Source organism: Chanodichthys erythropterus, chromosome 13 (genome assembly GCF_024489055.1).
Source record: "Chanodichthys erythropterus isolate Z2021 chromosome 13, ASM2448905v1, whole genome shotgun sequence".
NCBI lineage: Eukaryota > Metazoa > Chordata > Actinopteri > Cypriniformes > Xenocyprididae > Chanodichthys > Chanodichthys erythropterus.
Window position 1 is genome coordinate 39,616,471 of NC_090233.1, and position 15,732 is coordinate 39,632,202.

The following is a 15,732-nucleotide window of genomic DNA, read 5'->3' on the forward strand; positions in this document are numbered from 1 at the left end:
GCTGATTGCTTTTAAAAGGCTTTCTTTTCTTAGCTATATGGGTCCCAAGAGGATTTATTCTGCTGTCTTAGACCAATGATGTGTTTTTTCCTTCAGAGATTCTAGTATAATTTTGTAATTATTAAAATCTCTCTCCTACTCCATAGCTTCATGCTCCTGGGAAGGCCGTGAGTACAGAGATGGGGTGGAATGGACTTCCAGCCCCTGTACAAAGTGTAGATGCAGAAATGGCCGCACTGAATGCCTGGTTGCAGAGTGTCAGCCTGTTACATGCAAAGAGGTCAGTAATAACCCTGAACTGTCAGATGTGCTTTGTGTTTTTGATCTGATGGTAATAGTCAAGGCAAAACACAGCGATGCATGTCTAGATGTGTAAACTTCTGTTAACTTCTACTTTATCTCTAAAACTAGTTTAATTAACCCTGTTCAAATGTTATCATGTACTGAAAGAGTTGTTCTAGCTATTAAAAACAGCATGTTGATGTACTTGTTTAATATGCAGAATGAGAATCTGGTGGTCCAGCCAGGACAGTGCTGTCCTCAATGTGAGCCAAATCCCTGCATGGAGGCCGGGAATGAGTACAAGGTAAGCCAGAAAACAGATTAGAGAAAGGTAAAATATACATAGAGATCTGAGGACAGAGATAGATTGAGAGTGACAGATGTGATAATGCATGTCTGTATTATGGGAGACATTTTGAGGGAGGGGATGGTAAGTGTGGGTTAAAGTGTATTCATCAATCATATTGTGGCAGATGGGTTGAGGGTAGAGCTGGTGTGTGTGATGTGCCTGATTCACTCATTTATCCACATTTCTCTCTTTACCTTTTGTTATCTTTTGTTCCTACCTTCATTGTTCACACATAATACATTATTCCCTCAAATAACTTTTCATCTGCTAGCTCTCTTTAAATCTGCACTTTTAGTCTGCTGTATTTACATAATAAAACTGTGAATAAACAAAAATAGCAGTAAATTAAAGAAATCATTAGCAGTAAAAATAAAAGAAAATAATAGCACAATTAAAAGCTAATCAAGTTTATATTCATACATAACTTATACATTTATATGAATTGACTGTATATTTAAGATAGATTACGGTGCCCACGGCGACTATTGACAGACACTGCCGTATTAGCATAGACCCCGCCCTAAGCGAGTTGTACACAGTCCGCCATTATCTCGACGTCAATCGTCAAAAATGTCTCATAAGCGATTGAGGTGTTTTGTTTTTTGATATAAGAGTCATAACAGTCTTTATTTACTCCTGACATCGGAGCTGCTGAAGACGCAGTGGATTAGTTTTATTTTTTAAGGGAATACGGCACAGAGCTAATATACAAATGCGATTTCTGTCCCTGCTGTTGACGTTCACAGACATAACCAACTGTGTTTGTGAACTTTGTGTGTTTTTGACAACCTTGTGTGTATTTGACAGTTTAAACACAATAAGACATGAAAGAGAAGTTAGTTTAATACTCACGAACAACTGACATCCTAGCTTAACACAGTTAAGTCTGGTTTACACTGTATGCAGTTTGATTTCAGAGTAAATTATTCTACTGAAACAGCTACTTTACATTTAATAGAGCAAATAAAATCTAAAGTTGACAAAGGAGGATTAGTTGGTGCTATATTTTTAGATCTGCGTAAAGCCTTTGATACAGTTAACTATGAAGTTCTTCTTTCTAAACTGTTTAACTTTCAGTTCTCATCTGACGCTCTAGCGTGCATATCCTCATATTTATCAAATAGAGAACAATGTGTAAAAAATTAAAGGGGTTAAGTCCTGTAACTAACAATAAAAAGTGGGTGTACTCCAAAGATCAGTGTTAGGTCCCTTATTATTCAGTCTTTATGATAATGTTCTCCCGCAACAGTGTGAAGGGATACAAGTGCAAATGTATGCTGATGATACTGTCAATTTTACACATGCGAGAACAGCAGAGTTAGCAGCTGAGAAGCTACATGCTGCTGTGGAAAGGATTACGCAGTGGCTGGAGCAATCGTGTCTTAGCTTGAATATTGGTAAAACAAAAATAATGTTTTTCTCAAAAACAAAGGTTCAATCTCCTAATGTTGGTATTTTTATAAATGGTGAAAATATAGAAATAGTTAATGAGTTCAATTATCTTAGTGTAATATTGGACTCAAATCTTAGTTTTAAAAAACATATAAAGAAAATGGTGAGGAATATTAAATATAACTTAGCGAATTTACAAATTAGACAGTCTTTCTATCGATATAGCCAAGACCTTTATGAATGCTACAATTCTTTCTCATATTTAATACTGTCTTACATGTTAGGGTCAAGCTGGTGAAACTGTGGTTAAGCCTTTAAAATCCCTATATTAACAGACTTTAAAAACTTTAGATGGAGAAACAGCATCTTGGAGAAACATAAATATTTGAGTTATGACAATTATATGCTTAACATTTTAAATGGTTTGGCCCCTTCTGTACTCTGTGACTGTTAGTTTTCGTCATAATTCTGTGAGATCTACCAGATAATCATCTATAAGTTATTGTGTTTTTCCTTTCCGTCATTCTGCTTTTGGACTTTCGTCTTTTGCTGTGAAAGCTACTACTCACTTAAATGCTTTGCCAGAGGATATAAAAGGGTGCAAATCTATTGGTCTTTTTAAATTGAAGTTAAAATCGTTTTTTAAAATCGGATCAACTTTGCAGACATTGACATGGTTGCTGTTTAATTAATTAATTTATTTATTTTTGTCCTGATAGTATGTGTATGTATGTTTTATTGTATCTATGTATTATGTGTTCTATTTTATTGTTTATGTTGACCTGCCAGGGGACTGCGGATGAAAATTAGCTTTTAGCTAAATCCGGTACAATGCATGGAATGGAAATATTTATGTAAAAAATTGTACATGGTCCCTTTATAAATAAATAAAGTTAAGTAAGTAAGTACGAGACATGCTGTCTGACAGCTGGCTATCTGTCTTTGTGCTTTAGATGTGTGCGCTCAGAAAACGATAAATTAGAAGTTTAAACTGATATAGCTTTAAAACGCATGCAGATAATAAACTTTCATGATGAAGAAGAACTGCAATGTCCATTATTGTGATCGCAATATAGAAGATAATCACAACCAAGCAGATGTTTTGTTAGTATTTGGAAGAGTATCTGATGCAGGCAGGAGTATGCACTCAAAAATGGGTATTTACAACATGGTATAATAAATGATCTGTGTGGTATTTTGAGTTGAAACTTCTTAGAACACTTCCTCTATAATACAGTTGTCAAAGCACCAGATCCAAGACATAGAATATTTAGATGATGGTTGAATCATATAGGTTTTCTTTTTTTTTTTTTTTTAGTGATTCATTCTTAAATTATTCCATTTGATCCCCTCAGCTCTGAATATGTGGTTACATCCCTGCAGTACTAGCACCCCTCTTTAGACACACAACCGTCCCCAAAATCTCACATCAGCGTGCCATTTAGGGCTTTTTCTCTGTTCTGTGCTCTCAGCGAACATGTCCCACTCAGCGATTTCAGCTCTTATGATCACAGTGGATTGTGTGAAAGCAAAGCAAGGATTTAGGGAGGATAACATTCACCAGTCTTTTCATCTCCTTCTAGTACTTGTCTTGTTCACTACATCACTGACTGAAATTGTCATTTCATCTAAATTAATTATGTGCAGTAATGTGTTTTACTGCTAAAGCTTTGAATAGCTTTGAGATGTCATCTGAATTTTGAAATTGAATAGAGACGTTGATGGTATAGCTCACATGGGCTTTGTTGTTTTCCTGTGGGATTTGTGTATTACATAGATTTAAAAACACTGTAGTATCGATGACACACCAATGAGCCAAAACTTTATAACCACCTGCCTAATATGCTGTTGGCCCTCTGTGTGCTGCCAAAACAGAGCAGAACCGCCCACTCTATGAGTCTAATGGACTCTATAAGACCCCCGAAGGTGTCTTGTGGTATCTGGCATCAAGACGTTAGCAGCAGATCCTTCAAGTCCTGTAATTTGCGAGTTGGAGCTGCAGTGGATCGGACTTGTTATTTCAGCTTATTCTACAGATGCTCAATCAGTTTGAGAACTTGAAGGCCATGGCAACACCTTGAACTCTTCAACATTTTCCTGAAAAACATGTGCAGTGTGGCAGGGCACACTATCCTTCTTAAAGAGTTCACTGGCATCAGGGAATATCATTGTCATGAAGGTGTGTACCTGGCTCAATGTACATGACATGAAAATGTACGTACATGAATGGCCGGATCCAGGGTTCCCAAGCTGGACATTGCCCGGAGCACCACACTCCTTCCACCAGCTGTCATTCCTCCCATACCATCATTAAACTTTTCTGTGACGTGTGCCACAGTAGACCTTCAGTTGGTTCAGACCAAATGGGTTAACCTTATTTGCTCTCATGCGTCAATGAGTCTTGGATGCCCAACACCTTGTCGTCCGTTTGTGGTTTTTCCCTCCTCAGATGACTCTTGGTAAATTCTCACCACTGCTGACCGGGAGAAACCCACAAGCCTTGCCATTTCAGAGATGCTCTGACCCATTAATCTGGCCAAAACAGTTTGGCCCTTGTCAAAGTCTCTCAGGTCTTTACTCCTGCCCATTTCTCCTGCATCCAACATGATGACTATGAGAACTGATTGTACGCTTACCATCTAATCAACCCAGACCTTGACATGTGAGCTTGTCAGGAGATGATCAACATTTTGCACTCCACTTGTGAGTGGTTAAAATGTTCTGGCTCCGCAGTGTATATGTTCCATTGTCACTGAATTATTTTATTGTGTATGTGTGTGCTTTTAGCATGGTGAGCAATGGCAGAGAGGCAGCTGTACCACCTGTGTGTGTGATCGCGGTCAGTCCCGCTGTCAAACGGAGAAGTGTCCTCCTCTCCACTGTGATAAGGTCAGCAGAAATCCATTACACCACAACACTTCATGTCAAAGACAGTTAATTAACTAGCAAACTTACAGAGAACACCACAAAAGAGAAGTTGTTGGCTAACTGACTAGTATCTTTTACAATTTAGTAGCATCACACTTTGATTCTTGCGATTTATGCTTCTTTAGCCTGAAAATGACAGATTTTTCATCATCCAGGATTGTTTGCACCATATATTTTGCATTTGTCTGTTGCTCCAGGGTGTTTTCGATCTCAGCCTTTTGCTTTCATGCAAAATTTATGATCTTATGTAATTGTGCTTTAGAAGAATACTCAGCAGGAACAGACATTTCATTTTTATGTCTTACCTTAATAAGTGTAAAACCTTAAATAGTGTGAAATCACCCCATGAGATCAGAATGAGAATTTTATAGCTTTTTCATTCATATTTATAATTTAGAGTCCATCTATATGCTAAAAGTTGGCAAAATTCATTTTAGAAGTTATACAGATTTATAACTTATTGTTTTTCTCATCCAAGCTACTGGTATTTTCTTTCAAAATAGGGATGGCTCCTTCAGTAGCTCTCACCAAAACTTCCAAATACGTTATCACACTTATATTCTGAGTTAAATAAAAAGTACTCTCTATTTAAAGGATATTTTTAACAATAGATTTTCTTTTGTTTTTACAAACTGAGGCACAAGTCAAAACTGTTTGATGTGCATTAAAGGAACACTCCACTTTTTTTGAAAATAGGCTAATTTTCCAACTCCCCTAGAGTTAAACAGTTGAGTTTTACCGTTTTCGAATCCATTCAGCCGATCTCCGGTTCTGGCGGTACCACTTTTAGCATAGCTTAGCATAGTTCATTGAATCTGATTAGACCGTTAGCATCGCGCTTAAAAATGACCAAAGAGTTTTGATATTTTTCCTATTTAAAACTTGACTCTTCTGTAGTTAAATCGTGTACTAAGACCGACAGAAAATAAAAAGTTGTGATTTTCTAGGCTGATATGGCTAGGAACTATACTCTCATTCAGGCGTAATAATCAAGGAACTTTGCTGCCGTATCATGGCTGCAGCAGTGTAATGATATTACTCAGCGCCTGTGAGCCCCTGCTTGCACAGGGAACGTGCCTTGCAACCATGGAGACATTTGTGAGAGACGCTGCGTAATATAATTGCGCCTGCTGCAGCCATGATACGGCAGCAAAGTTCCTTGATTATTACGACTGAATGAGAGTATAGTTCCTAGCCATATCAGCCTAGAAAATTGCAACTTTTAATTTTCCGTCGGTCTTAGTACAAGATGTAACTACAGAAGAGTCAAGTTTTAAATAGGAAAAATATCAAAACTCTTTGGTCATTTTTAAGTGCAATGCTAACGGTCTAATCAGATTCAATGAACTATGCTAAGCTATGCTAAAAGTGGTACCGCCAGAACCGGAGATCGGCTGAATGGATTCGAAAACGGTAAAACTCAACTGTTTAACTCTAGGGGAGTTGGAAAATTAGCCTATTTTCAAAAAAAGTGGAGTGTTCCTTTAACAAATGTGTGGTATTTTATAATGCTTGCTAACATGTGTTCTTTTCAGGGTCAGACAAAGGTCAAGCGAGCCGGCCAGTGCTGTGAAGATTGTGTCACGTCTAAAGGCAGCTGCCTCTATGAGGGCATCATCCGTTACCATGGCGATATGTGGAATGGCACGGGTTGTGAGTTCTGCATGTGTGAACGGGGTCAGGTGCTATGCCAACGGGTCGAGTGCGCCAGATCGGAGTGCCCACGGGTATGTGTCCAAATTTCGATGCAAAGCCATCAGCAGGGACGCATGCTTGCCCTATTCATTAAAAGATACAATTAACAAGCTCAGCTGGGGGATGCCCTATATACCATCATTAAAAATGCTGAGAATTATTAGGGCAAAATATACTAGGAGAGTTTAAACCTCGGGGCACATTATCTTTGTGGTCATTTGTCCCGGTTATGAATTATAACTGTATTCAATCAATATATGTTCCGCTTCTCCATTAATCATAAGAAGCTTTGAAAGGTTGAGCACTGTGAAGATTCATCACTTATTAATTGCACTTTTGGCCCAAATCCAGGACAGCCACTGTAAAGGTTATTCTTTAGAGAGGAAACTCTGACTTAAAAGATTTTTGAAGCCCTGTGAACTTCTCTTGGGTTCATGGTAGAGTTCATAATAGATGTTTATTGGAGTATTACACAGAAATTACTCCTGTAGATTTAAAATGTGACATATACAACTATTATAAACACTGTAAAAAGTGGTAACATGCAATTATTTGGAGCTATTTTTACTATTATAGGGATGAATACCCCTAAAAAATGATTACTCACCCTCATGTCGTTCCAATCCTCTAAGACTTTTGTTCATCTTTGTAACATAAAATAAGATATTTTTATTGTGAATAAAAGCTTAAACTAAATATGTTCTTAATATGAAGTGACCAGGGGCCAGATTTACTAAACTGGGCAAATCATTAATATGATCGATTATGATTGGACATGATTGGTTCATGCGATAAATCCCGCCTCTTGTTTTCGTGTGTGTTCTCATCGAATCGGCCTGAATGATGACGAATGATGGCGTTAATGGGAAGACTAATTAAAAAGTAAGTAAACAATTGTTACTTACATATCAGCGCTTTGTGTCAACTCGAAATGGCCTGAAAACATGATGACTCGGAGGGTTTTTAGTGAGCAATCAGCGTGGTGAAATTAAAGATACATTTTCGTGTCTGTGACCACTGACCAGTGTGTAAAAGCTTGATGAAAATAAATTGACTATTAAAAAGAAAAGCTGAATATTAGTTAATAATAATATAAATAATAGTTTAAATTGTTACTGCCTTTAGTTATTATTTTAGAATAAATGTAAAAATGAGTAAAAACACTAACTTGATGAAATTTATACTTGTTTTTAATAATAGAACATTACATAGTGTAAAAATAACAAAATAGAATTGTATTTGGTCTCTCTTTTTACGTAATGTTAACTTAAAATTGTGTAACAGGGACATAAATGAGGACTTTGCCTCCTCATTTTAAAACACCACCGTACACCACTGATATATATTGGCTAACATGGCTTGGCAAATTATATGTTCAGATAACGTCTTCCTCTGGCATTCCAAAGAAAATAATATGAGTGGAAAATATTTTCTCCCTTCTGCCATGCACTCTCTGTGCCATGCAGCCATGTTGAAAAATGGGTAAAGACATGCTTTTTTTGGCGTTAAATAATGGCGCAAATACCAGTAAATTGACGCGCAAAGATTAGTAAATCATGTTGCGTGATTCATTTAAATATTCTCCTCCCATAAATTTTGCGTCTGAAAGAGAAACTCCTTCAGATGCATATGCAATAAGGTCAGCTGCAAAAACAACTGCAAAACAAAAATTTTGCACTGTGTGTCTTTAGTAAATCCCAAAAGTAGGTTTGCGCTGGCGCAAGCTGTTAGTAAATCTGGCCCATATCTCTTTAAAAGACTTGGATTAAACTGCTCGAATCATGTCTTTTTGTGTGAAAGTTTTGGTTGCATGGACATTCAATGGATGGACAAAAATGATGAAAGAATATTACAAATATCTTGATTTGTGTTGTGAAGATGAACGATGTGAGTAATTAATGACATTTTTGGGGTGAATTATAGCTTTAAATATAATTTTGTTGTTGAAAATTTAGATGTTCTCACATGAATCACATTATTAGGTTAAACGTTTTTTTTTCTTTTTTCTTTTTTTTTCAGTGCAGTAGTGTGAAGTCATAGTAACAGCATCTGATTAAACAACTCAGAAACACAACAGATGCTTCTCTGTCGTTTTGAAAACATTGATCAAACCGTCTTTCCCTTCTGTAGCTCCATGTTTCACTGACATCTGCTGTTCTGCCCATAAGACCACCACGACTTTGGCTATCAAACTGTGTTACACAGAAACAACTAAAGATTCTCTCATGAATGTAAATGACTATTGATAACAGCCCCCTATAAAGAACCTCAGAGGTAGAACTGGAAATGTGATGTAATTAGAGATTTGTGGCTCTGTGTGAGACAGCTAATCATTCCCCTGGGGGTGTTTCATCCTGAAATTAAATGAGATAATATTTTACACCTTGTGCCAGGGAGAAAAACTGGTTCATTTGCCTGGGAAGTGCTGCTCAGAGTGTAAGACAACAACCAGTTCCTGTACATATTCACAGCCAGACCAAAAGGTATGAAGCTTTATCTGCCACCTTCTTTTAATCACATTCAGTGCTTTTATATTTTCACATGTAAAATGCATGCACTATCGTTCAAAAATATAGTAAAAACAGTAATGTTGTGGAATATTATTACAATATAAAAAAATAATTAAATCATTAAAAAAAAAAATCTTTTTTAATATATTATAAGATTATTGTAACCATTGCTGAAAACAGCTGTGCTGCGTGATATATTTGTGAAATCCGATTCTTTGCTGAATCGAAAGTTCGAAAGAAGAGGATTTGTTTGAAATAGAATTTTTTGTAACATTATAAATTGTCTTTACTGTCACTTTTGATCAATTTAATGTTTCATTGCTGAATAAAAGTATACATTTCTTTAAACTGAACCCAGCTTTTTGAACAATAGTTTTCAATGAGCTGTTGATAGCAAGTAAATCAATACCACAATCAATCAATCTGACTATCTTTGTCGATTTAGGGGCGGAAAGCCAACGTTAAGAGTTTTAGACGCCTCACTGTAAGTAAACATGAAAACTTGGGTTTATGATTTGCAAGGTTAATAAACACTATACGATTATAACTGATTTTTTGTCCACTGTACTTGTATTTTGTCTTGTTTGAATCTTTTGTGTGTCTGGTCTCAGAATCTGGAGAGTGTCAGAGAGGGGCCGTGTCGTGAGTGCCAGTGTCAGGAGGGTCACGTGACCTGTTATCAGCACTCCTGTCCCACCTGTCCATTGGGAACTCTAACTCTACCGCACCGTGAGCAATGCTGTCCGGATTGCAATCCAGGTGAGACCTGCATATATGTTTCTGTTAATTTGCCTAACAGCAATAATGAATTACAAGCTACTGTCGTTAATCACAATGCTCTCTTATGAATATGTTCTAATCAAATCAGTGAAATTGGGGTTATACAATGAATTAGAGAAAGGAAATGTAATTTATTTACATCTAAAGAACATGACATTATCTGTTCGCAGTTTAACAGCATTTCTAAAAAACTTTCTTTATCAGTCCTCCAAGGAACAATTCCTTAGCCATAAAATAAAATATAGTTGATCTCAGTGGGAGAGAGATGAGAGCTATAGTATTAGATTATATTCTGGTTTGATAACGTGGTTATTCAGCTCTGCGGCACCCATGAGACTCGCGTCTGCTCTATATACTAAATTTCCCTGGTGACTTCAAGAGAGGCTGTGGAAGGAACATACATCTTTCTCCTTCTCTTTCTCTTGGAAAAGACCACAGATAGAAAAACACAATAAGTCTGTGTTTACATTTTGCTTTATATATATATATATATATATATATATATATATATATATATATATATATATATATATATATATATATATATATATATATATATATGTATGTATGTATGTATGAATACTGTATGTTTATCTGAAGAGACGGTGCAAATTGTTTGGAGATTTATATGTGCGTGGGTTGACCGTTTGGCATCTCTGTGTTTATGCTTATAAGATGAGATTATGCTAATGTAGCCTCTAAACACAGCAGTCAAATAGTATATCTTCTCTTACACTTTGGACAGGAATTCAGTTGTTCTGTTTTTTACAAGAAAAAAACACTCTTTTCCCGTCTATATTTAACAGCACTATATTATTAATCACATATGGTAAGTAGCAGCTGCATGGTGATAGCGTTTGTTAGCTGGTTAATGCCCAGATTTTATCAACACGGCAAAGGCAATGTGTATGCATTCACAGCCACATAACCATTTGTTAACTTGACTGCCTGTTGTGAGGAACAGAAGGAGCCCAGCATCAGTGTTTTATCAGATAGATTGTCTGAGACATAATGACTTGCAGTGTTACTGTGAGAAACACTGTGATTCCGAAGGATTTACTTGGTAGTGACCGTATTATAATACATTTGCACTCAAAACAAGTAGATTTTTCAAATCGATGGAAAGTCTCAAAGGTCATTCTGGTAAAAAATGTTTACTTCAACTGGAAAATGGAGAGTAGGATAGTTTTTCACCAAGAGTTATTGATTCACACGCACCAAAGTATTTAATTAAAAGTGATTTATGGGGGAATGTCAGAAAATAATAAAGACTTAGAGCTTTAATTTTCTTCCTCTGGATATGAGTCTGGCCTTGTGCTTGCCATCCGCACCAAAAAGTTTGAATGACCATCAAATAATCACCACTGCACCTTTAACTGCCCTATTTCTGCCCTCGTGGGCAGAGCCAGAAACCTGCAACCCAAAGTCCTTAGCAAGGTATTTACCAGCTCATTAGAGACTGTGTAATTAATTCTTGTGCCATGTAATGGTGCCAAAGGGAACTATAGTTGGAGGCTCGACTTTCATTTGGACCATGTGGAGAAGTTATGAGTGCTTTATTGGAACACCAAAGACTGGGTGGGAGATTTGGGGATTCATTTGCATAAATATAGATGAAATTATCATGACGTCACACAACAAGCAACCATGATTTCAGGTGCTTCACGCAAGCAGCAGTTGTAATGGTTTATGCGTTGTATAATGTAAAAATATTTGTTAATGTTAAAATTATATATATGGTTTAGAGTGAAGAAAAACATACACTACCATTCAAAAGTTTGGGATTGGTAAGATTTATTTATTTATTTATTTTTAAAAAGATGAATATGTTTATTCAGCAAGCATACATTAAATAGATCAAAACTGACAGTAAATACATTTTGTAAGCTTTCTATTCATCACAGAATCCTGCAAAAAATATATCCCATTTCCACAAAAATATTAAGAAGCACAACTTTTTTCAACATTGAAAATAGTAAGAAATCAGCATATTAGAATGATTTCTGAAGGATCATGTGACACTGAAGACTGGAGAAATAATTCTGAAAATTCAGCCTTGCCATCACAGGAATAAAATTTATTAAAATACAAAACAGTTATGTAAAATTGTAATAATATTTCGCAATAATACTGTTTTTACTGTATCTTTGAAAAATGTAGCCTTAATGAGCATAAGACATGTTCATGTCTTTCTTTCTTCAGTCGAGAAGAAATTAAGGTTTTTGATGAAAGCATTCCAGGATTATTCTCTTTATAGTGGACTTCAATGGCCTCCAAACGGTTGAAGGTCAAAATGACAGTTTCAGTGAAAAAATGTAAATGTATATGCTTTATATAAACAAATGTTGGCCTTCTAAGTGCCTCCGCCAAAACTGCATTTCCTACACCTTCCCTATTCTACTTATGGAAAAAATGTAACTGGCACTGCGTTCGTTCCGTAAGTCTTTCTTATAAGAGCAGAGGTGATGATAATGATGACCAAAGTCTGTGAATGATCGTAATTTGTTGAAATGAGCGCTTGTAAACGGTAACTTCATCTGTCCTCTGAGGTGTTTGGCTATGCTTTTTGTGTGTTTCTGCAGGAGTGCAGTGTCACGAGGACTGTTTGACATGCTCTGGCACACCAGATCACTGTAGCAGCTGTCAGGACCCTACCGCCCTGTTAATGAATGGACGCTGTCTGCAGTCATGTCCTGAAGGCTTTTTCGTTCAGGGCAAAGTTTGTGCAGGTATAAACAAACTTTTTTTTATTCTGTTTTACCATTGTACTTCTGCAGCCTGCGCTTGATTTGTTTCTTGAATTGCTGTTCTTCAGATGACTTCCTTTCTCACTTTATCCTCCTCCTTCTTTTACCACCAACATTCATACACTTCTGGCCTTAACATATTTTTACACAGTGGTATTTTAAATCCTCAAAACACCCTGTGTAACTTCCATAAATAGCTAATCCTATAGCTTTGTTGGTGTGTGTGTGTGTGTGTGTGTACTGTATGTGGATGTGCATGTACATGCATATGAGTCATGTTTGTCACAGTCATTTCAACAAGTCAAAACACAGACCGGATCCAACACTGGAATTTCCCCTCACTTTATACCATCTTTAACAAAATCCTACAGTCACTCTTTAAAAGCTGATGTACAAACTCTCACACGCACTATTTTCAATTACAGTCTCAGTGCTTTTGTGCCCTGCTTTTGCATAGTGCTTTACCACAAACTGTATCCTCCAACCCCTATGACCCGTCTTATTCTCTTTCTGCCAGCCTGCCAGCCGTCATGTGCCACCTGTGAGAATGACTTTGAATGCACAGCGTGTGGTGGGTCCTTTCTCCTCAGTGGCAGGCAATGTGTGACCACCTGTGAAAGAGGTCTGTTCCAGGACCACACACGCTGTCTCAGTAAGTCAACTGCAGTTTACATTTCATTCACTTTTATTGTCTTGACTTTCTGTGACACTGTTTACTTTTGTTGTACTTTTATGATGCGGTCTTATCAATGTTAAAGAAAGTGCATGTATTGTATTGGGAAAACTTCAGCAGCTTTAATACAGTCATGTGAAAAAGTTAAGACACCCTATTGAATTCCATGGTTTTCTGTATAATAAAAAAAATCATATGGTCCTTGGCAGGTCTTAAAAAAATGTAAAATAAAAGAACACATGACATATCACACAGTGTCATTATTTGTTTAGCAAAAATAAAGCCAAAATGGAAAAGCCATGGGGGACAAAGGTAGGACACCCTTACTGTTAACATAGGAATTTTAGAGGCTAAGTAACAGTCAGGCACTGCTAATCAAATGTCTTTGATGAACTGATCACCAGCAAGTGTGATCACCTCTATAAAAGCTGAAGTTCTGGCAGTTTGAGTGTCTGGAGACTTCAGATGTGTGTTAACACAATGCCAAGGAGGAAAGACATCAGCAATGATCTTAGAGAAGCAATTGTTGCTGCCATCAATTTGGGAAGGGTTACAAGGCCATATCAAAACAGTTTGAAGTCCATCATTTACATTGAGGAAGATTATTCACAAGTGGAAAACATTCAAAACAGATACCAATATTCCCAGGAGTGGACGTCCCAGCAAATTCACCCCAAGATCAGACCACCAAGAGCTACACCTCAGACTCTACAGGCCTCAGTTAAAATGTTAAATTTAAGAATTAAAATGTTAAGTTCATGACAGTACAATTAGAAAAAGATGGGTCAAGTATGGCATGTTTGGATGGGTTTCCAGGTGAAATCCAATTTTCTCTTAAAAAACAGGGCAGCATGGCTTAGGTTTGCAAAGTTGCTTTTGAACAAACCACAAGACTTCTGGAACAATGTCCTTTGGACAGATGAGACCAAACTGGAGATGTTTGGCCATAATGCACAGCACCAAATTTGGTGGAAACCAAAAGAGCATATCAGCACAAACACCTCATACCAAAAGTCAAGCATGTGGATATAGGGCTGATAATTTTAGGCCTGTTTTTTAGGCATGGGCATCTCACAATCATTGCATCGACCATGAACTTCTCTGTATACCAGAGTATTCTAGAGTCAAATGTGAGACCATCCATCTTACAGCTAAAGCTTGGGTCATGCAACTGGACAATGATCTGAAGATTGCAGAATGGATGAAAAAGAAAAGAATCAAGGTGTTGCAATGACCCAGTCGAAGTCCAGACCTCAACCCGACTGAAAAGCTGTGGCAAGAGCTGTGCATAGACAAATGTCCACAAATCGCAATAAACTGGAGCAACATTGTAAAGAAGAATGGGCCAAAATTCCTCCAGAATGATGTGAGAGACTGATAAAGTCATAATGAAAATGATTACTTCAAGTTATGGCTGCTAAGAGTTGGATCTACAGGCATTCGAATCATAGGATGTCCTACCTTTATCACCCATGTTTTTTCCATATTGGCTTTATTTTTGTTCATTAAATAATGATATGGTATGATATGTCATGTGGTGTTATTCATCTGAGGTTTTATTTTCCAAATTTTAAGACCTGCCAAGCACTGGATGATTTTTTATTATGTCCTGATATGGAAAACCATGGAATTCAATAGGGTTTCCTAACTTTTTCACATTTTTGGATATATTAAAGAATGTTACTTCCATTATTAATATTTAAATGTAAATATACACTACTTTTCGAAAGTTGATTCTTGATATTTGATACTTTTTTTCAGCAAGGGTGCATTAAATTGATCAAAATAAATATTCAGTAAAGACATTTATAATGTTATATAAAGCAGCATATCACAATGATTTCTGATTCTGAAAGGATCATGTGACTCTGATTATGTGACAAATTCAGCTTGGCCATCACAGGAATAAATTACATTTTATATATGTTAAAATAGAAGAGTTTTTTTTTTTTTATTATTGTATTACAGTTAATGTTCAAATATCATCTGCCATTTATCTCTATTGCGTTTCCTCTAGAAGATTTTCTACTGCTTCTTACAGAATTTCATTATTAAATATGTATATATATATATATTTTATTGCTAAAAAAATAATAAATGGGAAATTAAGTTTAATTTAATTCCTTGATCATCAAAAGTGCCCCAGATTACATTTAGATTTGGAATTTTTGTTGTACAACATTTTGCATCATGTTAGCTTTAAAAGGTCAATTTCTTCTTTGCTATTAAAGCCAGATGGAGCATTACTGCACCTGCAGTGCATTCACTCCTTGCATATGAATCAACCTCAAGATGTAGGTACCTGGTATTGTCAAGATACCTGTCTATAGCAATCCAATCTGGAGGGAATCGTGCATTAGTGACCTGCTAACTGGT

General features: G+C 36.5%; 1 protein-coding gene across 1 annotated transcript in view; it reads left to right on the plus strand.

Moving 5' to 3' along the window:
• The window catches only part of fras1 (Fraser extracellular matrix complex subunit 1), a 127,940-nt gene that overhangs the window by 37,866 nt on the left and 74,342 nt on the right, over positions 1-15,732 (plus strand). Inside the window, exons 6-14 of the mRNA XM_067406034.1 lie at positions 147-280; positions 503-586; positions 4,811-4,912; positions 6,487-6,678; positions 9,040-9,129; positions 9,602-9,640; positions 9,768-9,915; positions 12,519-12,665; positions 13,201-13,335. Of these exons, the coding sequence (XP_067262135.1) occupies positions 147-280; positions 503-586; positions 4,811-4,912; positions 6,487-6,678; positions 9,040-9,129; positions 9,602-9,640; positions 9,768-9,915; positions 12,519-12,665; positions 13,201-13,335 (1,071 nt within the window). The remainder of the gene's footprint in view (positions 1-146; positions 281-502; positions 587-4,810; positions 4,913-6,486; positions 6,679-9,039; positions 9,130-9,601; positions 9,641-9,767; positions 9,916-12,518; positions 12,666-13,200; positions 13,336-15,732) is intronic.